This window comes from Sus scrofa, chromosome 3, assembly GCF_054392235.1.
Source record: "Sus scrofa isolate SSC_HxYL_T2T_F1_AM1 chromosome 3, Sscrofa_HxYL_maternal_Yorkshire_Landrace_v2.0, whole genome shotgun sequence".
Classification (NCBI taxonomy): domain Eukaryota; kingdom Metazoa; phylum Chordata; class Mammalia; order Artiodactyla; family Suidae; genus Sus; species Sus scrofa.
Window position 1 is genome coordinate 174,641 of NC_139385.1, and position 24,173 is coordinate 198,813.

The 24,173-nt window shown below is 60.6% G+C and overlaps 2 protein-coding genes across 4 annotated transcripts in view; both read left to right on the plus strand.

Moving 5' to 3' along the window:
• The window catches only part of FAM20C (FAM20C golgi associated secretory pathway kinase), a 36,710-nt gene extending 24,718 nt beyond the window's left edge, over window positions 1-11,992 (plus strand). Inside the window, exons 4-10 of one of the 3 annotated variants that reach the window (XM_021085922.2) lie at window positions 501-593; window positions 2,250-2,365; window positions 9,303-9,483; window positions 9,925-10,034; window positions 10,186-10,267; window positions 10,764-10,823; window positions 11,127-11,992. In XM_021085922.2, coding sequence (XP_020941581.1) covers window positions 501-593; window positions 2,250-2,365; window positions 9,303-9,483; window positions 9,925-10,034; window positions 10,186-10,267; window positions 10,764-10,823; window positions 11,127-11,376 — 892 coding nt within the window. In that variant the 3' untranslated portion in view covers window positions 11,377-11,992. Of the gene's footprint in view, window positions 1-500; window positions 594-2,249; window positions 2,366-4,395; window positions 6,020-9,302; window positions 9,484-9,924; window positions 10,035-10,185; window positions 10,268-10,763; window positions 10,824-11,126 lie in introns of those variants that run through there. The other 2 variants (XM_085016206.1, XM_085016207.1) reach the window with 2 other exon arrangements.
• Window positions 11,993-17,713: 5,721 nt separating this feature from the next.
• Window positions 17,714-21,872, plus strand: FOXL3 (forkhead box L3). Its single transcript, XM_021085923.2, has 3 exons — window positions 17,714-18,183; window positions 18,577-18,745; window positions 19,056-21,872. The coding sequence occupies exons 1-3, from the start codon at window positions 18,077-18,079 to the stop codon at window positions 19,473-19,475; spliced, it is 696 nt and encodes a 231-aa protein (XP_020941582.1). The 5' UTR covers window positions 17,714-18,076; the 3' UTR covers window positions 19,476-21,872.
• The last annotated feature ends 2,301 nt before the right edge of the window (window positions 21,873-24,173 follow it).

Below are 24,173 nucleotides of genomic sequence, written 5' to 3' on the forward strand. Positions count from 1 at the left end.
CACAACCTTGACGGGGCCTCCAGCTCGCTCAGGGGCGGCTCCTCGGCTGCCCCGCCACCCCTGCCGCAGCCTCTTGGGAGAACATTCGATGGCCTGGAAGGGGGGTGCTGATCGTTTAATAACCAGCCCCGTGGGGAGGCCTGGTGGGCAGGGTCTGTGGTTTCCACGGGGCAGACACTTCCCCCGCGGCATGAGGTCACCGAGGTGGGCTGGGAACAGGTGCCCCAGCACCGGTTTCCATCCGCAAACGGAGGAGCAGGCTCAGCTCAGGAAACGGCAGGCGAGTGAAATGGCTGGGGTTTATTCCTGCTCAAGTGCAATGTATTAAATTCTAAGTTTATAAACTTAATTTTTAATGATGACTATGTTTAAAGACTCCCTGAATCCATGGGAATTTGACCGTCGGCTCCCAGGAGCTGGTGTGAGCCTCATGCCTCCTTTTTTTTTTTTTTGCTGGAGGTTTTCTCAGTGATAAACTTCTCTTGTCCTGTTTCCTCCAGGCAAACGAGGGAGCAGGAGACCCCGCCTGACTTCTTCTATTTCTCCGACTACGAGCGGCACAATGCGGAGATCGCTGCCTTCCACCTGGACAGGTGAGCCCTCCTGGCGCTGTCACCCACGGAGTGCCCTGCGGCGTGCCCGGCCGACAGGAGAGGCTCAGGTGACCAGGCAGAGAGAGGGGCCATCCAGAGTAGAGGAGCGAAAAGAGCCAGAAGGACCGAGTGTCATGAGTTTTAACTCGGAGACTCGCAGGGTGTCCACCTGTCTGGGGAGATGGAAAGTCCTGAGTCTCGCAAAACTGGGCGCCGCGCTCCATGCTCCCCGGTCTCCGGGAGGCTCTGCCCAGCAGAACATGACTTCATTTGTGGCTCCGCATGGCCCCCGACGCTGGGGAGGTGGGCAGGTGGCCGATGAGTGGCCGTGTGACATGGACTCCGAGTTCTGCCCCCGCCAGGGTCCATGGCCTGGCTCTGGCCAGCCCCAGGGGTCCAGGGGGTCTGGAGGTCCCAGCCTTCCTGTCCACCTTGCAGGCCCTGACCAGATGGCAGGGCCAAGCTTTGTGCTTGTGTGACTGGGGCTGCAGCATCGGTGTCACTCAGGCTGGTTAGAACACAGAATTCAGGGTCCTCCCCAGACCAGAGCTCAGAATCTTCATTTTAACAAGATCCCACGTGATGTGTGCTCTTTCAAGCTTGAAAGGCTGGGGATTTTTTTTTTTTTCTGTCTTTTTGCTGTACTTGGGCCGCTCCCGCGGCATATGGAGGTTCCCAGACTAGGGGTCGAATCGGAGCTGTAGCCACCGGCCTATGCCAGAGCCACAGCAACGTGGGATCCGAGCTGCGTCTGCAACGTACACCACAGCTCACGGCAGTGCCGGATCCTTAACCCACGGAGAAACGCCAGGGACCGAACCCGCAATCTCCTGGTTCCTAGTCGGATTCATTAACCACTGCGCCACGAGGGGAACTCCAAGGCTGGGGATTTTTAAAGATCAGAATCTTATGCGGTGGCCACAGAAATCCCCGAGTCAAGTTTTTAACAATTTCCTTTGTTAAGAACAGCCCAAACCCAGAACAGGGTCTCTGTAGAAAAATGAGAGTTGCCCCAAAGCCTGAGGGCTGCTCAGTAGAAAAGGGGGCCTGTTTACAGCCCAGGTGAGATGTGGGCACAGCCCAGCTGTCTGACTGCCTCTGGGGGCAAAAAAGGCTCACATCCCTCGCCCCATTTCATCAAGCCTGAAGCAGGCCTGCCGTTCGCTTCAGAAACACCTCCCCTGTGGGAGTTCCCATCGTGGTGCAGCAGAAACGAATCCGACTAGGAACCAGGAGATTGCGGGTTTGATCCCTGGCCTCGCTTGGTGGGTTGAGGATCCTGCATTGCTGTGGCTGTGGTGTAGGCCGGCAGCTATAGCTCCAAATTGATCCCTAGCCTGGGAACCTCCATATGCCATGGGTGTGGCCCTAAAAAGACAAAAAAAAAAAGAAAAGAAAGAAACGGCTCCCCTGAAAAAAGATGATTTGGGTTTTGTTTTAACCTCAGGCCTGAGGTGGGGGCGTGACTTAGTTGCCTGGGCACTTGGTGGGGGGCTGATGCTCTGCCACCTTCCACCCTGGTGAGTCCATTTCTGCTGGTCAGTGCCCGCACGGCAGAGCCCCGGGCCCTGAGCAGGGCCTAATGGACGAGAGTGAGGCGTCCATTCAGCTCCAGTGGGCACAGAGGTGAGGGCCCCGTCTCTGTCCTTCCACCAGGATCCTGGACTTCCGCCGGGTCCCTCCTGTGGCCGGCAGGATGGTCAACATGACCAAAGAAATCCGGGACGTCACTCGGGACAAGAAGCTGTGGAGAACCTTCTTCATTTCCCCAGGTAAGCTCACCTCCCAGGTACGCTCACCTCCCCAGGTAAGCTCACCTCCCCAGGTACGCTCACCTCCCCAGGTAATCTCACCTCCCCAGGTACGCTCACCTCCCGAGGTAAGCTCACCTCCCCAGGTACGCTCACCTCCCCAGGTAAGCTCACCTCCCCAGGTAAGCTCACCTCCCCAGGTAAGCTCACCTCCCGAGGTAAGCTCACCTCCCCAGGTAAGCTCACCTCCCGAGGTAAGCTCACCTCCCCAGGTAACCTCACCTCCCGAGGTAAGCTCACCTCCCCAGGTAAGCTCACCTCCCGAGGTAAGCTCACCTCCCCAGGTAACCTCACCTCCCAGGTAACCTCACCTCCCCAGTAACCTCACCTCCCGAGGTAACCTGCCCTTGTGCTACCATGTTCCCTCACTCTAAAAGCTTCCAAAATGTGCTCGGTCGTCCCGACTCCATCCCCTGGGCTGGTACAGAGGTTGTTTCTTTTTTCTTTTCTTTTCCTTTTTTGTCTTTTTAGGGCTGCACCCACTGCATATGGTGGTTTCCAGGCTAGGGGTCAAATCGGAGTTGCAGCCGCTGGGCTACACGACAGCCACAGCAATGCCAGATCTAAGCCGCGTCTACGACCTACACCACAGCTCACGGCAATGCCGGACCCTTAACCCACTGAGCGAAGCCAGGGATCGAACCCACAACTTCGTGGTTCCTAGTCGGATTCGTTTCCAATGCACCGTAATGGGAATTCCCAGAGGTTGTTTCTGCTTTAGAAAACTCCCAGCATCTCGAGAAGTCTTCTCCAGGTGGTCTAGCCGGAGGGGACCTCTGTTCCCTGAACTCCCCTAGATTGAGAAGCACCCCAGCAAGACCCTTACATAGTGGCAGGTCCTCCCCGTCCTCCGCTGCGTGCTGTCCAGAGAGCGGCCGTTTCCCCTGGCGCCCGGAGGCCTGGCACGGATCCTCCTCCAGATCCCAGCGCAGTGGGGTGCTGACAGTGATGCAAACACAGGCACACCAGGCTGAGGCACCTGGCCCGGCTGGTTTCAGATCTGGCACTGGGGGCTCCACAGCACCTCCTTTGGGCCAGGCCCTGTACTGCTCTGCTCTGGGTGCCTCCCTTGGCCTGAGCCGCGGGGAGCTCCTTCTGCATCCAGGGACTTTTGTCACTTAAGTGTCTGGGGATCTCTTGAGGTGTCCCTATGATGCTGGCAAAGGGGTCAGTGCCCCAGCGGGGCCACTGAGACCCCCCCACAGCGTGGACCCCCTCCCGCCGCCCACGCTGCAGGAGAGCCTCGGCCTCGCCTGCACCCACCCTGGCTAGTCCACGCAGACAAGCGTCCACGTGAGGCCCTTGACCGGCTGCGTCTGGGGATCTGCTGGCGCATCAACGCCGGGCTAGAAGCTCCTTTCCTGTGGACCAGTGTCCAGACTGACGCTCGGGTCCAGGGCACTGAGGGCCTCATCCTCCTCCACGCGGAGCCCGTCAGGAGAACGCAGGACAGAAATGCCCCGAGAGGCAGGAGGGCCACGGTCCCTTTTCCGTCAGGGTCTCGCCCACGTGACCAGAAACCAAGGGGCCGCACGAGAGCCTGTGTGTCAGGAGGGAACCTGGAGGGCCTGCGAGTCGGCCTCTCCTGAGCCTGGGCCGCGCGGCCCGGGGACGGGCTGGCCTGGGCTGCGCACATGGCCTGGGCTGCGTGACTCAGCCGCAGAGGCAGGAGCCCCGATCCCTCACTCGGGCTGGCCTGTCGTCCCTGCGCCCCCGTTTGTAAAGAGTTTATTGAAGTTCGGAGTCAGAAGCTTTGCTGCACCTGGAGTGGCCCCCCCAGTCCAGGGGGTGACCACGTCCGTCCCCCAAAGCCCCCTCCTGCCCCTGTGCCCCAGATGGCCTGTGGTATGCCCGCTATCTGTGGATGGCGCTGTTTCGTCCGCAGTTTTCTGGGAGTGGGGTGGGTTCTCCGTCTTCTCTCACACGATGGCACCTGAGCTGCTGCCCAGCCCACGTTTTCTCTTTCATTTCCGGGCTCTCCCACCGTACAGCATCATCCTGTGTCTCCCGACGGCTGATGGGCCCTGAACACGGGACGAAGTAACGTGCCCACAAGATGTGGCGTCTGGGGCCGGAGTTTAAATCTCAGAACGGGAAACCAATCAAGGCGTTTCTCTGTTGCATTTTGCTTCCTCTGGCGCGGAGGGGCCTCCGTGCCGACGAGCTGGGCGGTGGTCTCGTGGGGAAAGGCAGCCTAGGACTGGGATCTGACGGAAAGGAACGGAGAGGAACGGGGCTCCTTTCTCCAGAAAGAGGGGAGTCCAGTGTGTGTCGGCACCGCTGGTCACCCTGGTTGTCTCTCCGCTGCGGCCGATTCCAGCCTTGGTGTCCGTCCAGCTCCTGGCTGCTCTCACAAGAGGCCTGCCTGGTGCCCGAGGCTCGCCCCCGACCCCCGGCTCGCGCTCTTGAACCCTGTTCTCAGAGCAGCCCGGCTGCAGGCTCAGTGGCGCCTGCCGCTTCTCACGCCCACCCTCTCAGCCCAGACTGTGTCTGTTCCCACCGCCCCTGCTCTGGCAGCCAGATTTCTCCCTGAAAGCCTTTGGAAATGTTTGGCTCTCTCTACAGCAGCAGGAGAGCGGGAGCCAGCTCGGATCTCATGTGAGAAAAGGAGACCTCCTTGGACTCATGGGGGCCGTTTTTGTTTTGCTTGTGCGTCTGCACCCATCAGAGGCCACAGTTGCTGGAGGGGCAAGCTTTGCTGGAGACTGTGACCCAGGCCGCCTCCCTTCTGCCTCCAGGGACCTGAGCAGCTCTGCTCTGGCATCAGTCACCACGGGGAGATGTGGGCGGCCACAGAGGGCAGGGCACCCAATAAAGTGGGAGGAGGTGGCCGGGCAGTGGGAGCGTGACGCCCCAGGGCTGCGTGGAGGCTCCAGGCAGAGCTTGGGTCCATAGAAGACGTTTCTCGTGCTTTTCCAGCAAGTTTCTGCGGAGGTGCCTCACACCCCAAGAGCTGCCTTGTGTGACCCCCCCCCCGCCGGAGCCTCCTCTGCGCCTCCAGCCACTCATCCCTGCTTTAAATGGACTCTTCCTGCTGCGTCGGCCAAGGCTGGCTGGGTGGTCCCTGGGCCTCTGTTCACACCTGTGGCCACACAGAGGGCCAGAAGCTGCACCCCAGGATCCTCAGGCCCCTCCCAGTGGCCCCACCCCCTGCTGTCGGCAACCCCCTGAACCTGCAGAGAAGGGCCTGCCTGCCCCTCTGGGCCCCTCCAGCAGCGAATGTTGGTGAAACTGACAGTATTAACGGCCAGAACCCAGACTGGGACTTGAACCCACGGTTTTAAATTAGAATCACTCACCCTGTGTCGGGACCCCCTGAGTCCAGGTCCTCCATGCCTCTGCACAGAAGGAGTTCAGCGAGATCATGTGTTAGGACGGGACGCTTGTGAGAGGTGCAAGCGGGCAGGCAAGGAAGCTCTGCCCGAGGATCCGCTGGGCCACAGTCTTATCCTCCAAGGGGAGTAGGGGTCGGAAAAGCCCACCTCTTCCTTTCTGGGAGCAGCAGCTCCTCCTTCGCATCCAGCAAGCGGTGTATTCAGATCAGCTGAAGGTCCTCAACTCCGGCCCTTGGCCTGAATCTGAACCCGCAGGCCTTGTCCCACCCCCACCCAATGACCTGAGGCCATTCCCTAGTTAAGCAAGCCTGCCTTTTCCTGAACTTACTGTGGGCTCCCGGCGTCCCCCAGGTGTCCCTCTTTATCTGTGATCCCCTCTTGGGAGTTCTACAATCACCTGTGCCTGCTCTGTCCCTGTCAGTGGGACCCCCAGTCCTCACAGAGGCCTGGCCCCTCCCAGGGCACTGCCCTCGCCGCCGCCGGGGCTTCAGGTCACTGGAGCAGGCAGGCCCTCCCAGGGCCCTGGCCGCAGCCCCAGCTGTCTGTCACCTGTCTGTCACACCTTCCCCTGGGGTTAACTGAGTTTAACGCTCAGCCTCAAAGCTCAGCTTCAAAGCTGCTGCACCCAGGTTCAGAGGGGACAGAGGCTCAGAGAGGTCAGGAGCCCGCCCAAGGCTGCACAGCTGGGACACAAGAGGCCGTGGGCTTTCAGAGCCCACCTCAGACGTCCCTTTAGAGAGCAGATTTGGATCTTTGATGCGGGCTCAGGAAATTCCTCCCTTTTCACGTGAATGCACCTAAAGCCGGGCGTAGGCTGTTAGAGCAATGAATTCCAGAGCTCAGAGAAGGATTTCCTCCTGAAAACGGGGCTGCGATGGTGCAGCTGTGGGCTGAGATGGAGCTGTGCTGATGCAGACGAGATCTCAGGCGGAGCTTTCTTTGGTCCCCGACAGTCATTCCCTAGCACCGGCACTGGGTCCTGACAGGAGGGAGGGGCGGGGACGGGGTTTGCTGTGGCTTCCATCCTGGCTGAAAATGCACAGTTGGAGGGTTCCCGAGCCTCCGTTTTGACTCTGAGGGGCTGTGGCTGCCTCCTGTGGCCAGAGAAGGACACGCGTGTCCCGGGTGGGCAGGACGTGCAGCAGGAGAGGGACCCTGGTCTGGCATCCGTTTGCACAGGGAAGGGGCTCACAGCGGGGCCTGGGCTCCAGCCCCACATTTCTTGTTTTTGTTTGTTTTTGTCTTTTTGCCATTTCTTGGGCTGCTCCGCGGCACATGGAGGTTCCCAGGCTAGGAGTCAAATCAGAGCTGTAGCCACCGGCCTACACCGCAGCCACAGCAATGCGGGATCCGAGCCATGTCTGTGACCTACACCACAGCTCACAGCAACGCCAGATCCTTAACCCACTGAGCGAGGCCAGGGATCGAACCCACGTCCTCATGGTTCCTAGTTGGATTTGTTAACCACTGAGCCATGACAGGAACTCCTGGCCCCACGTTTCTGCACACCCAGGCTCTCTGGGTTTGTTGTCCCAGCAGGCGGGAAGTGACTGAACATGAGAAGAGGTAAACGCGCCTGGGGGCCCTGCATGAGGTGCACCCCCCTCCTGGGGTGTGATCCACCTGTCCTAAACCCACACTTGAAGTGTGCAGTTCAGTGGTTTTGGGCACATTCTCAATGCTGGGCAACAGTCACCACTGTCAGATTCCACAACATTTGCTCTGTCCCAAGAGAAGCCCATCCCTTGGAGTTCCCGTCGTGTCACAGTGGTTAACGAGTCCGACTAGGAACCATGAGGACGTGGGTTCGATCCCTGGCCTTGCTCAGCGGGTTAAGGATCTAGTGTTGCCGTGAACTGTGGTGTAGGTCGCAGATGTGGCTCAGATCCCGTGTTGCTATGGCTCTGGTGTAGGCCAGCGGCTACAGCTCTGATGGGACCCCTAGCCTGGGAACCTCCATATGCCGCAGGAGTGGCCCAAGAAATGGCAAAAAGACAAAAAAAAAAAAAGAGAAGTCCATCCCTGTTCAAGGTCACCCCCACTGCCCCCTGTCCCCCCCTCCGGCCCCAGCAGCCACCAGTATTTCCCTGTGGATTTGCCTGCTCCCAGTGCTTCACGTACACCGTGTCTGGCTTCGTCCACTGGGGGTGACGTTTGTGGTTCGTGCTTGTGGGAGCCGGTGTTGTAATTGGCTCCTTTTACGGTTAAATGCGGCTCCACTGTGCGGATGTAGCACGCTGTGCCTTTCTGCCCTTGGCTTCGTGGGCGCGTGGGCTGATTCCACTGACTGCTGGGAAGAGTCTGCTGTGAAATTGCTGTGTACGAGCGTCTGTGTGGATGTGTTTTCATTTCTCCTGGGTGTGTGCCTGGAGTGGGATCGCTGGGTCCTGCGTTAACATTTGTCCAACGTTCTGTTTTTCGCAGCAGCTGCACCATTTGACATGCCCGCTATTGCTGTGCTAGGGATCCGATTTCTCCACACCCGCAGCCACACTGGTTATTATCTGTTCTTTTGATCAAAACTATCCTAGCAGGTGAGGGAGTTCCCCTCATGGCGCAGCAGAAAGGAATCTGACTAGGAACCACGAGGATGCGGGTTCGAACCCTAGCCTCGCTCAGTGGATTAAGGATCCGCCGTCGCCGTGAGCTGTGGTGTAGGTCGCAGGCGTGGCTCGGATCTGATGTGGCTGTGGCTGTGGTGTAGGCCGGTAGCTACAGCTCTAATTTGACCCCTAGCCTGGGAACCTCCACATCTCCGTATGCCGCAGGGGCGGCCCTAAAAAGCAAAAAAAAAAAAAAAAAAAAAAAAAAAAAATCCCAGTAGGTGAGAAGTTGCGTATTTGATTTTGCGTTTCCCTAACGACTGTGGAGCTAAGCATGGCCTTGGTGGTCATTTCTGCTCTTTTTCTGGAGAACTGTCTTTTGAACTCCTTTGCCCACGTATTAATTGGGTTATTCTTTTTATTATTCACTCATACGACTTCCTACACGTGCAAATACTGGATCCTTATCGGATTACAATGTGCAGGCATCTCCCCCATGCTGAGTTTGCTCGCTTTTTTCTTGGTATGGGGCCTCTTTCAAGCCACTGAATGGCCCTTAAACGTCAACTCCAGAATCTCCCCAGACTCCGGTCCCTGAGATTTGAGGGTGACAAGAACGAGCGGGAAGGGAGCTCCCCCTGTGGCGCAATGGGTTTAGAATCCGACTGCAGTGGCTCGGGTTGCTGGGGAGGCGAGGGTTCGATCCCCAGCCTGGCTCAGTGGGTTAGGGATGCTGCATTGCTGCAGCTGTGGCTCTGATTCAGTCCCTGGCCCAGAAGCTTCCATATGCCACGGCTGCAGCCATAAAAAAATGAAAAGATCGAGTGTGGGTTCAGATCTGACCTCTAACTCCGGAGCCGAGCTGTGTGGCCCTTGGCCTGTGCCTTGGCGTTGGAGCAGGCGGCTGAGGTCCAAGCGTGAGAGTGTGGGTGAGGGGCGCCCGTGGAGGGACGGGGGACACGCTGGCCCAGGCCAGGGGCGCTGCTCGAGCTTCCCCCTCGTTGCATGTCTCGCCCTCAGCCAACAACATCTGCTTCTACGGGGAGTGCTCCTACTACTGCTCCACGGAGCACGCCCTGTGCGGGAAGCCGGACCAGATCGAGGGCTCGCTGGCGGCCTTCCTGCCGGACTTGTCTCTGGCCAAGAGGAAGACCTGGCGGAACCCCTGGCGACGCTCATACCACAAGCGCAAGAAGGCGGAGTGAGTGGGGGCCTGAGGGCTGGGGATTCGGGGGCCTGACTCCCCGGGGTCTGCCAGACCTGAAGCAGAGAACGGGCTCGGGGCTGGTCACCGCCTCGCGGTGTGAGGGGTGGCGGGGCCGTATGTGGATGCACCTTCTTGCAAGAGAGACCCTCGTCCTGCCAGCCTCGGAGACGTCCCCACGAGTGTGGGGCCAGGCCCTGTTTCTTAGCCATGACCTCCACACACGGGGTCGCCCCCCAGCCCCGTGCTCCCATTAATGCTGCCTCAGATGCTGCTGGTGGGCGTCCCCTGCAGACGCTCTGTTCCGAGGAGACACCCTTCCTGCACCCGCTCCCCCCGTGCTGCCCGAGAACGCGCTGTGCTGATCCACCCCGGAGGCTGCTCTGGGGCTCCGGGGCCTGCAAAGGGGCCCACCCGTCTCACGCCGGCTCCCCGCAGGTGGGAGGTGGACCCCGACTACTGCGAGGAGGTGAAGCAGACGCCCCCCTACGACAGCAGCCACCGCATCCTGGACGTCATGGACATGACCATCTTCGACTTCCTCATGGGTACGTCCGGCCCGCCCGCCTGCCCCGGCCACGCCCAGCGCTGACCCCGCCACCGGGCGCCCTGCTTGGACTGGGTGTCCCGGCTCGGAGGCCGGACGGGGAGGGAGGGCCCTGAGCCACACGCAGGCTCCTGGCACGCCTGTCCCTGCAGGGAACATGGACCGCCATCACTACGAGACGTTCGAGAAGTTTGGGAACGAAACGGTCATCATCCACTTGGACAACGGGAGAGGGTGAGCCTGGACCTGCCCCCGGATGCAGCGAAGGGCCGGCCGGGCCCCGCCCAGACCCAGGGGAGCGGGTGCCCGGCGGAGGGATGGCACCGTCCCTGTGTGACGCAGGGGCCCGCCAGGCTTCCGAAGGGGTGTGAACGCCCCCGTGCACCTGTAAGCTGGGAGCCTGAGGCCAGGAGCAGGTGTGGGCGGGGACCCACCACGCCAAACATTCGGGGCTGCAGGTGCTCGGACCCCTCAGGGTGTCAGCTCTGGGCCTCTGGCCAGCTATGTGTGTGCGCCACTCCTCCTGGCTATAGAGACGCTGCTGTAGCCAGGCGCTAGGCTGACCCGCCCTCGAGCCTTCTCCACTCGGCCTGCCCAGGACCCTACACCTTGGAGCTTCTGCTCAGTCCAGGGGCCAGAATGTCAGGCTGCTTTCAGGTGCCTTCCTTGTCCCAGGCCTTGCACTGTCCCCCTGCACGTGGCCTCCACGGCTCTGCTCCTCTTCCTGCAGGTTTGGAAAATACTCCCACGACGAGCTTTCCATCCTGGTGCCTCTACAGCAGTGCTGCAGGTACGGCCCTGCTCCTCCCCTCGGGCCCAGCCCTGGGCTCCTCCCTGTCACTGCCACAGACCAGGCCCCCCTCCCATCCCCATCCCCAGCAGCACCCAGTGCCCCTCCCAGGACCCAGCTCCTGGTCACCGCCCCAGCCCACCTTGCAGAGGAAAGCCCTGAGGCCCAGCCTGCCCTCTGCCCCCTCCATGGGGCTCCCAGTCCCTCCTTCCACAGTGGGAGGGACAGCTTGCCAGGCCCCAGGGGTCACCCCAGCGTCGGCCTGGCCCTACCTGCTGGGGCCTGATTGCGCTCTCTGTGCAGGATCAGGAAGTCCACGTACCTGCGGCTGCAGCTCCTGGCCAAGGAGGAGTACAAGCTGAGCCTGCTGATGGCCGAGTCCCTGCGCACGGACCGCGTGGCCCCCGTGCTGTACCAGCCACACCTGGAGGCACTGGACCGGCGGCTGCGTGTGGTGCTACAGGCGGTCAGAGACTGCGTGGAGAGGGACGGGCTGCCCAGCGTCGTGGAGGATGACATGGGCCCCGAGCGCAGAGCCTCCACCGGGAGGTAGTGACCGCGAGCCGCGGCCAGGCCAGCCACTGAGGGACACGGGCGCACGCAGGAGCAGACGGGCCGCCCGGGCCTCGCTTTCTTCGCTTTCCAGACCACGCGGGCTGGGGGAGCGGCCTGCGCCCACGGACAGAGGCGGCCTGGCTGCAGGCCACCCACCCTTTTGTACGGAAAGGAAGCCTTTCTTTACTATTTTGTATTTATACCTGGTGTAAATGTATAAACGTAGAGACGGCTCTATGGCCCCGGACCACCTGGCAGACCCCATGCAGGCGCACCCTGCCCGCGGCCATGTGCTCCTGCGAAGGGCTCTCACTCTGACCGAACTTATGGCAAAACTCCCCCTTCCCCGGGCCGAGAGTCACCTGGGGCTGCGGGAGACTCCCGAGGACGTGTCGCAGATTCTCGGCGATGGACGAATACCGCATAGGCCTCAGGTGATCGAAGGACCAGTCATTCCCTGGCTGCTCAGCCTCCTCGCGGCCCCTTCTGACTCACTTCAGAAGCCCGTGCGCGTGAGAGGCACTGTCTGGTGGCCGGGCAGCTGGTTACCTTCACAGCGTTTCCGTGGAGTAGTTTGCAATGTGTACAAGTGCAATAAAGATTCAGCAAGTGTGTGCTGGGGGCCTCGTGGGGTCTGGGTCCCTCACTCCCTGGTCCTCAGCTGCCTGCCAGCCCGCCCTCCCAAAAGCCAATCCTAGAACCGGGCTTGGCCAGGCACCCGGAGTGGAGGGCCCTAGCCTGGCATGTGGCCTGCAGGGAGGCCTGGCCCACTCCTGGCTGCTCTGGGGAGCTGAGTGCAAATCCCTGAAGCCATGGGCTGGCCCCAGAGTCTCCACAAGCCTGGCACCATGTGGGCACCCGTGTTTGCACAAGAGTCAGGACAGTGGTGCCTGGACCAGGCATAGGGACAATAGGGGAGCTGAGCCAAAGGTCTAAGAGACCCAGCCCTCCAGCCACAAGCTCCCCCACTGCTGCCCACAGTGCCTGAAGCCCAGGTCAGGGGAGTCCTGCCGGGGCCAGGGGGTTCTGGGTTGCCGACCACCTCCTGCGTGTGAGCCAGTGGGGGGTGGGGGGGGTGGGGCCTTGAGGAAGCCTGCCTGCTAAGGGCGCTCGTGAACCTTGGGGTTCCAGCCGCAGAGGAATCACAGCAGCTCGGCCTTTTATTAGGGGTTCTCTGGCCTGTTTCCCCCCTCAGACCGCCCCGTGCACCCAGAGGCTTTCTGCAAGCCTGGAACGTCTCACCAGACGGCCCTGCTGGAAACTTGATCTTGGCTTCCAGGCTCAAGAACAAGGACAGAGAGAAGTGCCTGCTGTTTCAGCCACGTGGTCTGCAGTGTTCTGAACCTGCAGCTAGGGGACGATAAGAAACGCGTGTTTGGTCTTTGTCCCCGTTCCTGACACGGAGCTAAAGACAAAGGAAGGGTGTGGGGAGGCCAGTTATGGGGCGACCAGGAAGAGCGGAATCGAGGGTGCGGTGTGGGGCTTACGTGGGTTGAAGCCTGTGCTTCTCCCCTTGGGTCTCTCGTGATTCAGACTCAGCCCCTCGGAAGCTGAGTGGAGCCGCTTACGGAGCGAGGTCTATACACGTGACCATCCCTCCGAAAAGGGCAGGTTCTCCTCTTGTTTCTCAAAACAGCCAAATAATCCTCATACGAAAAAGGCACATTCAAGCTGTGGAGGTTCGTTCAGCACCACTGCACAGGGACAGGAGGCCTCAGTGCAGAACCGGGCTCCCGACACCGCCTGGAAGGTGGGGACTTACCGCTAAGGAGCAGGTGTGGTCGGGGCTGGAAAACCCCTACCTGGATCTTCTGGCTAAACCAGCCTTCTTGGTGCAGGCAGACCGGAAACCTCTCATCAACCTGCATTAACAGGATTCTTGCTGAAATTAGCTGATGCAAAGCCAGAGGCAGGAGGGGGTGCAAAGGTCGAGGCCTTGCTGGGAGGGGCTTCCGTGGAGCCTGAGCCATGCCAGGCAGGGAGAACAGGCTCTCGGTCCCTCGGCCCACAGGAAGCAGCCCCAGAGGCTCCAGAACTGGGGCAATGGCTGGGATGCTGGCGGGCAGTCCCTTCCACAGGGGGCCGCCCCCCTGGAAGCCGGGAGGTGAGGCTGGAGCGGGTGCCCAGCAACAGGGCTATGCACACAGCCCGAGTCCTGAGAACAGCGCGGGGCTGTGGGACCAGGAAGAAGACAAGAGAAGGAAGACGGGAAGGGGGACAGTCCCAGGAGGACGGAGAGGAACTGCTCCTTCCGTGGAAGAGGCTGGAGGGCAGCCTTGAGGACGAGGACACATCCGTCCAGGTGACAGCCACACAGCCAGGGACTCCGGCCCGGCCATGACGAGGTTCTCAGGCCCAACAGCCCGCGCTGTCCGCGAGGGGAAACTGGGAGGGGCTGGGGACCTGAGTCCTTCCGTGTAGGTTGGCAGGTATCTTGTCACACTTTAAAACCTGTCATTTAGAAGTACAGCGGTAGGGCAAAGACAGGACAAAAGCAACACACCCAAGGAGACGTACAGAAAGTGGTGTCTCTGGGTCTTCGCTTCCGGCACGGGGACGAGGTGGGCGGGGCCTTTCCCGTGATCCGACCTGTAAGGTTATTTAAGACTTTTAAGACTGTGGTCATCTAGGAGTTCCCGTTGTGGCTCCGGAAACGAACCTGACTAGTGTCCATGAGGATGCGGGCTCAACCCCTGGCCTGGCTCAGTGGGTCAAGGATCTGGCGTTGCTGCGAGTTGTGGTGTAGGCCGGCAGCTGCAGCTCCAGTTCAACCCTTCGCCTGGGAACCTCCATGTGTTATACCTGCGACTCTAAAAAGGCAAAACAAACAAACAAACCTGCATTCATCTATTCCTTTGATACAGATTCAAAATGCAAACAAAGCTGCAGTACAGGAGGAAAGGAGGAGCAGGGCTGCACCCGGAGCCCGGGGCCCTCCTGCCCTGTCCTGCCTGCTCCTGGCCATGGCTCTGTGGGTAGGAAGCTGAATCCCACTATATGCCCATTTAGCACTGTCTACCCTGAGGCCCAGGTGAAGGGACTTTCCTGAATTAATGCAGCAGTGCCTGGCCTTGGGGACCCAGATTTGCCAGACCCCTGAGAGGGGGACCGCTGCGGGGGGTGGGGGGCGAGGGCAGGCGGAGGGAGTCTTGAACAAAGCGAGGAGAAGGTTTCCGATCCAGCTCCTCGGCCAAGTCTGCTTTCCCAAGGGGTAGGCTGCCTATTCCGCCCACCCTCCCCACAGGGCCCTGTCCCGTCCCCACGGAAAACTCCCCTGAGTCACTGTCCCCCACCCAGAGGGACCGTGATGGCAGCAGGTGATCAGAGACGCTCAGAAGCCTTGGCTGGCGGATGGTGTTGATGGCTGTCGGCTGTGTCAGGGGAGCTCCAAAGCCCTGTGGGGGCCCTGCGTGCTCACAGGGCCTTTCTCCCTCTGCTCAGGGCTGGGGTTTGTGGGCTGGCCAAGGGCTGGGAACCGTGTCCACCCATCCCAACGGGGACGGGCAGCTCCTGGCCTCGCAGCTTTAATGGAAAAGTGGGGAGAGGCCGCTCAGGGGCCCTTGGGGGTGGGGGCTGTAGGGTGCACTGCAGGGCCTCACCCGGCGGCCCCGCGAGGCTGCTGGGTGCTCCAGTCAGCGAGCCCCGCCCAAGGCCTCTGCTCTGTCCCGTCCCTGCTCCAGGTCACAGCTGCCCCAGCTACACTCAGCCGGATGTGTCCTGCGGCCACAGTCCGGGGGACCCAGCCCACATCTGGTCCCTTTGCACCATCTAGTGGAGAACCTGAGAAAAGCAAGACCAGACTGCCCAGGGCAGAGATGGGCAGAGTCTGGCCTCCGAGCCCCCTAGGTCCTCAGGGCTGGAATCCAAGACTCCAGCTGCCTGGCAGATGGGTTCCTCAGCCAGGCTGGCCACCCGGACCCCCACCCAGACAGCCTGTCCTTTCAGTGTCCGGGGATCAGAGTGGCCCCACTGGCTTCCAGGCTGGTCTCAGAGCCCAGGCAGGGGACTGTTGGCCTTGCCCCTCATTGTCCAGGACCCGGCACAATGCCTGGAACTCCAAAATACCTCCCGAGTCCGTGGGTCGTTCTCCAGTGACTGTTGAATACACCGATCGATTTCAACCCCAAAGGAGAGTGTGGAATTCACCTGGTGGGTCAAAGCGCTCTGGCCTTTCAGAAGCTTCTAGAGGCACCATCTCTGTGGTGCCCCCAGGCCGAAGCCCAGCCTCCCACCCTGCAACTGTAGTCACATCCTTCCCTGAAGGACCTGGGTTCACATCCTGCCTCACACCAGTGGGGTGAGCTGGTTGCCGTCTCTGCCCCCGTAAAGCGGAGTAAACAGTAGGCCTGACTCATGGGATTGTCCTGCCAAATGTAAAAAAAAATCTTAGACCCCCGCTGGCCTGTGATTGCTGCTGCTGCCATCATTAATGGCATTTTTAAGAAAATCTGGCCCCAAGTTAATTAATAAGTTATTTCCAGCAGTAAGTCAAGCACACGTTTCCAAACCTGAAAAAACCAATACACGTTTGGAAGGCTTTCTAACCAGGCAGCCTTCGTTTTCCATTCAGTTAGACAAGGGAACAACTTTTTTTTTCGGTCTTTTTCTTTTTTTGGGCCACACCTGCGGCATATGGAGGTTCCCGGGCTAGGAGTCTAATTGGAGCTGCAGCCGCTGGCCTACACCACAGCCACTGCAACCTACACCACAGCTCAGGGCAATGCCAGATCCTTAACCCTCTGAGCAAGGCCAGGGATCGAACCCGAAACCTTATGGTTCCTAGTCAGATTCATTAACCACAGCGCCACGACGGGAACTCCAGACAAGGGAATAACTTTAAGGCACCTTCTTGCATGCCTCAGAAGCTCCTCCCCGCCCCCAGACCTGGTCTGAGGACCCACAGCGCCTCTGGGGCGAGGGGCCAACGGCTCTCACCTTCCCTGGGTGGATTCAGTGCTGCTCCGGGAGGGAGCCCTCCAATTCCGCGCCGCAGGCCTGGCCCCAGGAGGCCTTGTCAGACCATGGCCTGCTCCTACTCTCCTCCCCTGTGTCCAGAGAGGTCCACAGAGGGGCCTGTTTCCCTGGGTCTGAGTTGGTGCCCAGCATCCTTAGTTCTCTGACAGGTTCGGAAAAGCCATGACTGTGCAGATTTTGGGGTTCCTTGCTGTGAAGTTAAGGGTTCTGGTGTTTTTACTCTCTGACCGGAGAGGGCGAGTGAGAGGAAGATAAACCACCAAGGCTGTGGCAGCTGGTTCCCCAGCAACAGAGGCACAGGGACGTCCCCGCCTGTGAGCGCTGTGCCTCGGGCGAGCGGCCTTCGAGGGGCTGCTGCTGGACTGAGTTCATGTGTACTCAGAGCCTAGGGCCAGAGCCATGTGCACAACGGGCCGGGAAAACGCCCCTCGTGGCCGCCGCGCATCCTCACGCATGCGTGGACCCAAACACAACACGCAGGTGACTGCAGAGTCACACCAGGGGTGTTGCAAAGTGCATCGTGGGGTTTGGGGCCAAGTTCCCACCCCAAACGCAGGCGTTCCTCCTGCAGCTAGGAGGGAAGGCACGGCCTCCCGGTCCTGCTACTTTGACTTTGGTGTTTTCCGTGAGCTCCTGGAAGCACCCCCTACCCCCTGCCCCACTCCTCCATGGGGCTGGTGTGTGACCTTTATAGGGAAGGGACAGTCTCCTGAGGATGGGTCAGCACACACGCAGTATGGAAGGTGCCGGTGGTGCCAGGCTCAGCCTGGCCCCCAGGAGACGGCTTTCCTGGGAGGAGCTCTGGGCTGGCTGACCTGAAATCCCCTCCCCGCCAGGTCTGGGCTTGGGCTGGCCACCAGAACTGTTTGCCGAGATTTGGAAGGCTGGCCGGAAGTAGCAGTGCGGTTTTTATTTGTAAACCATAATCTGACAAGGGATCAACGTCCTTATTTTAAGGCATCAAGTGCACGCAGTGAGTGACGGCCTCGGAGGAGGCGCGCTTCTGGGCCGTGAGAGCCAGTGCAGTGGAGACATGCCTGGGGAGGAGAGGCTGGACCCTGTGTCTCTGGCAGGACTCTGACACAGCCGGGACCCCCGCAGCTCTGGGGCTGAAGGTGGAGGTGCAGAGCCTGGGGGCAGAAGGGGGACTGTCCTGTTCCTCCCTGTGGCCCTGCTCCTGGCTCCCTCTGGCAGCCCAGGAGTCCGCTCTGGAGACCCAGAAGCCCACCTGTCCCCGGGTGCACTCAGGGCGCAGCCGGGAGGAGCCTGCTAGTAACCTTAGCTCTGGGTCAGGGGACCCAGCCAGATCTGCTCTGGCTTCTGGGGCCAGGGGGAGGCGGACACAGCGGCGAGTGGGCGCGGTGGTCCCCTCCTCCCTCCTCCTCTTTTGGACCACCCAGCACGCGGCTCCCTCCTCCTTCCTGGTCAGAGGGTCACCGAGAACCAGCTCCGCTCCCCTCGGCCGCTTTACCGGTGACTGGGGCCTCCCCCCGCGCCGGGATTGGACGCGAGAGGCCCGGGTGGGGGCGGGCGGGGGGACCCCAGGAGCCCAGGTTCCCACTTCTGGCGGAGAGCTGCTCTGGCGGCAGAGGGGCTCACTCCGGCGGCAGTGCAGACGCCGCTGGTCCGCGCCACCGAGGACATCCGCGCAGACCTGGAGGGCCGGCGGGCGGCGCGGAGGAGGCGGCAGCAGCGGTGGCCCTGCAGGCGCCGGGTGCGCCAAGATGTTTGACAGTTCGCAGTATCCCTACAATTGCTTCAATTATGACGCGGACGACTACCCAGCGGGCAGCTCTGACGAGGAGAAGCGGCTCACGCGGCCAGCGTACAGGTGACCGTGGGGCCGGGGCGGGGCGCGGGGGACAGCAACCTTCCTGCGCCAGGGGCCCAGGACTTGCCTGGGACGAGGGAGGACTTTCTCCTCGTCCACATATTTGGGGGTAGCCAGGAAGCTTCTCCAGCCTCCCTGAGGAGCCCGGGTTCGAGGCAGAGTTTCCGGCATCTACACGGTGCGGGGGCGCGTGGGGAGGGGGGGGCTCCAGGGGTCCTACCTCAAACAAGCCCTCCACCTCCACCACGCACAGGCGCCTCGTGGGAAGGGGGAGCAGAGCGGATGCCCCCTGCAGTGGCCCGGGCGCGCTGGAAGGGCTGGCGGGGGAGACTCCAGACGTGCTCTGGGGCTCCCTCCTCCCCACCCGCGTGGCCTGAGCGCCCCTGTTTGCAGCTACATCGCGCTGATCGCCATGGCCATTCAACAGAGCCCGGCGGGTAGGGTGACCCTGTCGGGCATCTACGACTTCATCATGCGCAAGTTCCCCTATTACCGTGCCAACCAGCGTGCCTGGCAGAATTCCATCCGCCATAACCTGTCCCTCAACAGCTGCTTCGTCAAGGTGAGCCCCTCCCACCCCCGGAGCTGCCCCTGAGGGTTCCAGGCCTGGTGACACCTGGACCAAGTCACCCCTGACTGCGGGTGGGGGGTGGTATTTTGCAGCAGCGGGGCCGTTGCTGGGAAGTTCCTTCTTAGCAAACTGGGCTGCCTCCGCCTGCTCACCGAGCGCCGCCCCCACCCCCAGGCAGGGAGCGCATCATTTCTGGGGCCGTCCGGGGCTCACTTGGCGCCCAAAGTGGCCCTAAGTGAGCCGGCGGGCAGGGCGGGGCGCACCGGGAGCCGCCCCAGCGCCGGGACCCTTGCTCGCACAGGTGCCGCGGACAGAGGGCCACGAGAAGGGCAAAGGCAACTACTGGACGTTCGCCGGCGGCTGCGAGTCGCTGCTAGATCTCTTCGAGAACGGCAACTACCGCCGCCGGCGGCGGCGGCGCGGCCCCAAGCGCGAGGGGACCCGGGGGGCGCGCGCGGCCGCCGCGGAGATGCCCCCGGGTCCCCCTGAGCCAGCCGGCGCGAGGGCGTCCCCGGCGCCCCGCCCCAAGCCCCCGACCCCCACCAGCCCGGCCAGCCCCGCGGCGCTGGGGAGAGAAGAGCACAGAGACATCAAGTTCAGCATCGACTACATCCTCTCGGCCCCAGACCCCTTTCCCGGGCTCAAGGCGCCCTGTGCGCAGGAGGGCAGATGCCCTCGGCGGGAGGCCCAGCCCATGAACCTCCACCTGTGGCCCATGTGAGCGGTGGAGGCTGACCCCCGCCCCGGGCTGGCACCCAGGCAGCCTGGGGTCTTCCTGGTGATTTCAGCGCCCCCTCCAGCCGAGACCTGGCGCTTCGCCACATCCTACAAACTTCCAGACTCGTGCTCAATGCTGAAGGCAGCCGGGGGTGGAGGGAAGGACGGTGATCTGGTGAAAGGCAATCATTTCGGTGCCGTGGCTCGATCCCTTCAGAAAGAAAACCCACCAGGGTCCTGTTGACCTAAGAGTTGGCTCTAGATTCGCCAGGAGACTCTGCTTAAGAACTCAGGTTCAGGGTCAGGTTCATTTAGTGTCAAGGTAACTTTGGAGAGTGTGCTTCATGAACCACTGCCCGTGGAACCTGCCAGCAAACTGTGTCCAGTCAGGGAACTGTGGGCATCTTCCCTAGAGCTGGACACAACCAAGTGCCATCAGGGCAGCTATTAACTGATCCCCAGAATGAGGCACAAGGGTTTTGCCTCTGTCCCTGTTCTGGGTGATGTGACTGGAAGTGATACATGCATCTCGTGTTGTGGGCAGATGATTATTTATTGATGGTTGTTTAAAAAGTTCCGTGCACTTTTTTATCCAGAAAAGAAGGAAGGAAGAAACGGGGTGGGGGTTGGGGGGAGGGGGGAAGGTCCAAAGTTGGGACCGGGGTGGGGGGGGGGCAGCGACGCCCTCTTTTCCTAATTCTTCTGAGCAGGGAGTAAGCTCTCTTGGGGCACGTTCCATCCAGCTGGTTCCCCGAGAAAGCAGACATTCCACGGCAGACAGCTGATAAATTCCTGCTACGCTGTGAGGTGTACAATTAGGAATTGCACAATCACAAGCATCAGAGGTGGGTGCACTGCACTTGAAATGTAAATGATTTAATTACTGTGTAGAGACGGGCATTTAAAAAAACACAATTATGCACAGTGAAACTATTTGACCAACCTTATCATTTTTCACCAGCCCATTTTTGCAGAGTTAATTGCTTCCCATGACTTAATTTGAACATTAGTATGGATTACACCTAATCTGATTCACTAGGTGACAATGATTGGCTAATTTTGTAAACAGCAAAAACACACCCGAGGAGGCTGGCTGTCTCGACTGGGAATTATACAGTCCTGCTTTATCGGACTCTGAGAACCTGGGGCTGGCGGTAGCGGAGGGCAGGGGGGCAGCCTGAATCATGCACAAGACATGCTTGCATTGGGCTTCATTTCTGACTCAGAAGGCTGGGCATTTCATTAAATCACAGCCTTCCTTCCTTCACCCACCCTGTAAATAGAACCCCACATGTTCCTTTCATTGTTTCAAGGAGGAGAGAGGCGGCCGTTCCTTCCAACTCATGTGTGGTGCTTGGCCCTGACTGCAGAGATGGGCATTGGTGGTGCTGTGCCCACTCAGCCCTGCCGGGCCACCGGCGGCAGCCTCTGCCAATAGGACAGGACCAGGGCTGTAACACGGAGGTCAGCGTGCCTTTGCAAAACCCACAGCCAGAACTCTTTGCTGGGGAAGCAGCCAGAGCCCATGGGCTCTCACGGCCGGCCAGGCAGGGTGCTGAGCCCCTGATGCCAGCTGTCCACCAGCCAGCACCCCGGCCCTGTTCCCTTCATCCCATTTACAGATCTGCGACCTGCAACACAGCAGGCCCAGACCCAGGATGTAGGCATCAGCGTGGCAACACACAGCTCCCTCTGTGCTGTGGCCATGTGCATGCAGGTGCGGGCGTGTGTGCATGTGTGTGTATGTGTGTGTGTGTGCCTCGTGGGTGTGTGCTCTGTTTGTCCTGTTACTTCTACCCCTTTGTCGGTAGTGCTGAAAGCATCATTTTAAATGATACCAGGTAACTCAGATGGTGAACGTGGTTCTATACGTAAGTACAAGGCAGACAGCATATCTGAAGATAGATTTTTCTGCTGCCACCTGAGCAAGTAGTTTCACTTTATCTTTCGAGTTCTCTTCTAGAGTTTCGTTCTGATGATAAGGCTCATGGAGACAGAAAGGCCCTTTGCCCTGAGTAGGAAAATCTGGATGTGCCGGCCTTGGAGCTGGGACGAGGCCTGGGAACCAGGAGGTCGGAGTCAGCAGGGCCTCCCTGCCATGTTCCTGGGCAAACGCCCACGGCGGCCGGAGCAAGAAGCGGCACCCGGCGGTGAGACGCGTGTACTGTGAGGTGTTGCATTTGTTTTGCAAAGGATATCAATCATGTTTGTAAAAGCAAAGGGACATTTTCAATTTGCCAGCGTGTGATACCCTGCGACTTCGGAAAGGCTCCCAGCCCTCCGAGTGAATGGCATTTAATCCCAAACAACACAGTGGGGCGAGGGCTGGTCTGACCTATTCAAATGTCGCCTCCACCACGCACACCTGCCCAACGCAATTATAATTAAATCCTGTATGCCTTTCTTGCAAATCCGCTGATTGATCACCCATCGTACATCATCAGCACGTTACCCCGAGCAGATGTCTGCCACTCGCGCCACGGATCACCAGGTTTCCATTAGCAAAGTCGGGGCTGCGTGTGGGAGTGCCGCGGAGACCCACACAAACGGCGCTCGTGGGGCGCAAGCTGCCGCCCTGCCAAGCGGCATCGGGCCCGTGCAGGACGGAGGGGTGGCCTCGCTTGGGCTGGTTCAGCTCAGAGCAGCTGGGGGCTGCAGGGGTGAGGGGAGGGCAGCATGGAGGACCCGCCCACACTGGCCTCCCTGGGGCCGGGGATGGAGCCCCAGGACAGGTCTGTGCGCAGAAACGGACCCACTCCTGACCCCAGGGGTCTAGGAGACCCATGCCTCCCCAGAGAGGCCTCCATCCGCCGTCGGAGTTGGTGCCATGGGACATGAGGCCCACTGAACAGGCTTCCTGGACCTGCCGGCCACTGGCCCTTCCCCAGGGCAGCAGAGCAAAGACGGCGTTTCTCTTCAAATTCCTCCCTTTTATGGAGCAGTTCTGGGGGCTGTTTATTCAGTCATTCAACCAACATCCGCAGGCCCGTGCTGGGCGCTGGGGTGCAGTTATGAAGCAGAGCACAGGCTGTCCAGCAGCCTGACCAGGCAGAGTCCCAAACCTCCCTCGATGACATGCAGTGTGGCGGGTAACTGGGGGGTGGTGCATCAACTGCCTTCGCCTTGACTGGGCGTCCTCAGTGGGGGTGGAGTCGGGGCGGGTTAGGGGTCGGGTGGGGCCAGCGGGACGGACTGAGCCCTGTCTGCTCTTCCAGCCCCTAAGCCACCTGCCTGGGAGTCTGGGGGCTGCCGGAGTGGGAGCAGAACAACCCACCAGAAGGGACACGAGGCTTTGCGCTGGTGACCGGACTTGCAACAGTCGCGTGTCTGAGGCCCGGGCTCCACCTGGATCATGTTCAGGGGAGACTCGGTCCACAAAAGACGCTTGACGGCGGGCCCTTGGGAGGAAGGGTTCCAGGCACATGCTGATGAGGCTGAGCCCCACAAGCAGCAGTTACAGGGGACGTCTGCCCTGGGGGCATGACGACTGCTGCAGTGTCTCAGGTGCAGACCAGCCAGGAGGGGTGGGGGCTTGGGGAGCGGGCTGGGGGCACTTTCATCCCCCGTCCACGGCCCGCGTCTGTGCACAGACATGACAAGTTCATGCTGCGCGTGCAGGGTTACCCTGGGGGTGAGGGCTCGTCATTCACGAGCCCCGCCGCAGCCAGGGCCCAGCCAGAGGGCCATCCTGAGAAGCTGGCAGCCAGCCTGGCCTGTCACGGCTCCTAAGTGCCAGGCCCTGGCCAGAGGCGTCTCGGCTCCCACGGCCTCGTGAAGCCCTCGTTTTGGTGGATTTGAACTCAGGGGTCTGACCACACCCAGTTTGCCAGCTGTTTGTCTGGAAGGCTCAAGGTCATTGGCGGCTGACGTGGGTGTTGCCGTCGGGGGGTGGTTCTGGAAGGTGGGAGACGGCGCGAGGGTCCGCCAAGGCCAGGGTCCCCACACACCCCAAGTCCCCTCACCTCCTCCCAGACACCGAGAGGAAGGAGGTGCATGATGACCAAGGGGAATGTGGAGCCCCCCACCCACGGCCTCCCAGCGCCTCTGGCCCTTCCTGATGGAGAGCCCTCTGCAGGGCCCTCGACGGCCACGCCTGTAGACGTGGGTGGCCTCGTCCTGTGGACTCTTGGGGTCCTGGGAGCAGGCACAGGCAGCTCCATTTCACAGTCCAAGACTCGAGACTCAGAGAGGCAGGCCCTGGGCCCGGCTTCCCCACCCTTCCCGCTCAAGGTTCCTGGAAACTGGCTGAGGGCAGGTAACACCCTCCAGCCTGGAGGTGAGGTGCGGTCACACTGGGCCCTCCCCCCACTCTGTGAGCACTAGCATTCACGCCCAACCCAGTGCAAGGACCTGGATCATGGAATTGGAGGGTGTGGACCCCCAGCAGCCTAGGGAGCCGGTCAGCACTGCCTACCTGTCCCCACGGGACCAGCCTGGTGGGGGTGGGGGCAGCACTTACTCCAAGGCCGCGCTCTGTTACCTGCACTTGGAGTTTGTATTCAGCCAAATGAGGAATCCACAAACACCTGCACAATTTCATGTTCTTCTCCCGTTAAAAACGCCAAGCACATCTTATGCAAACGGGCCTCGCTGCTCTGGAGAAACTGGTTCCCTGGAGCCGAAGGCACAGCCTGTCGGGCCGCCAGGGACAAACTGACTGTCCTTACCTGCATCTGAGCAATTGCGTTTCCCCAGCTCTAGG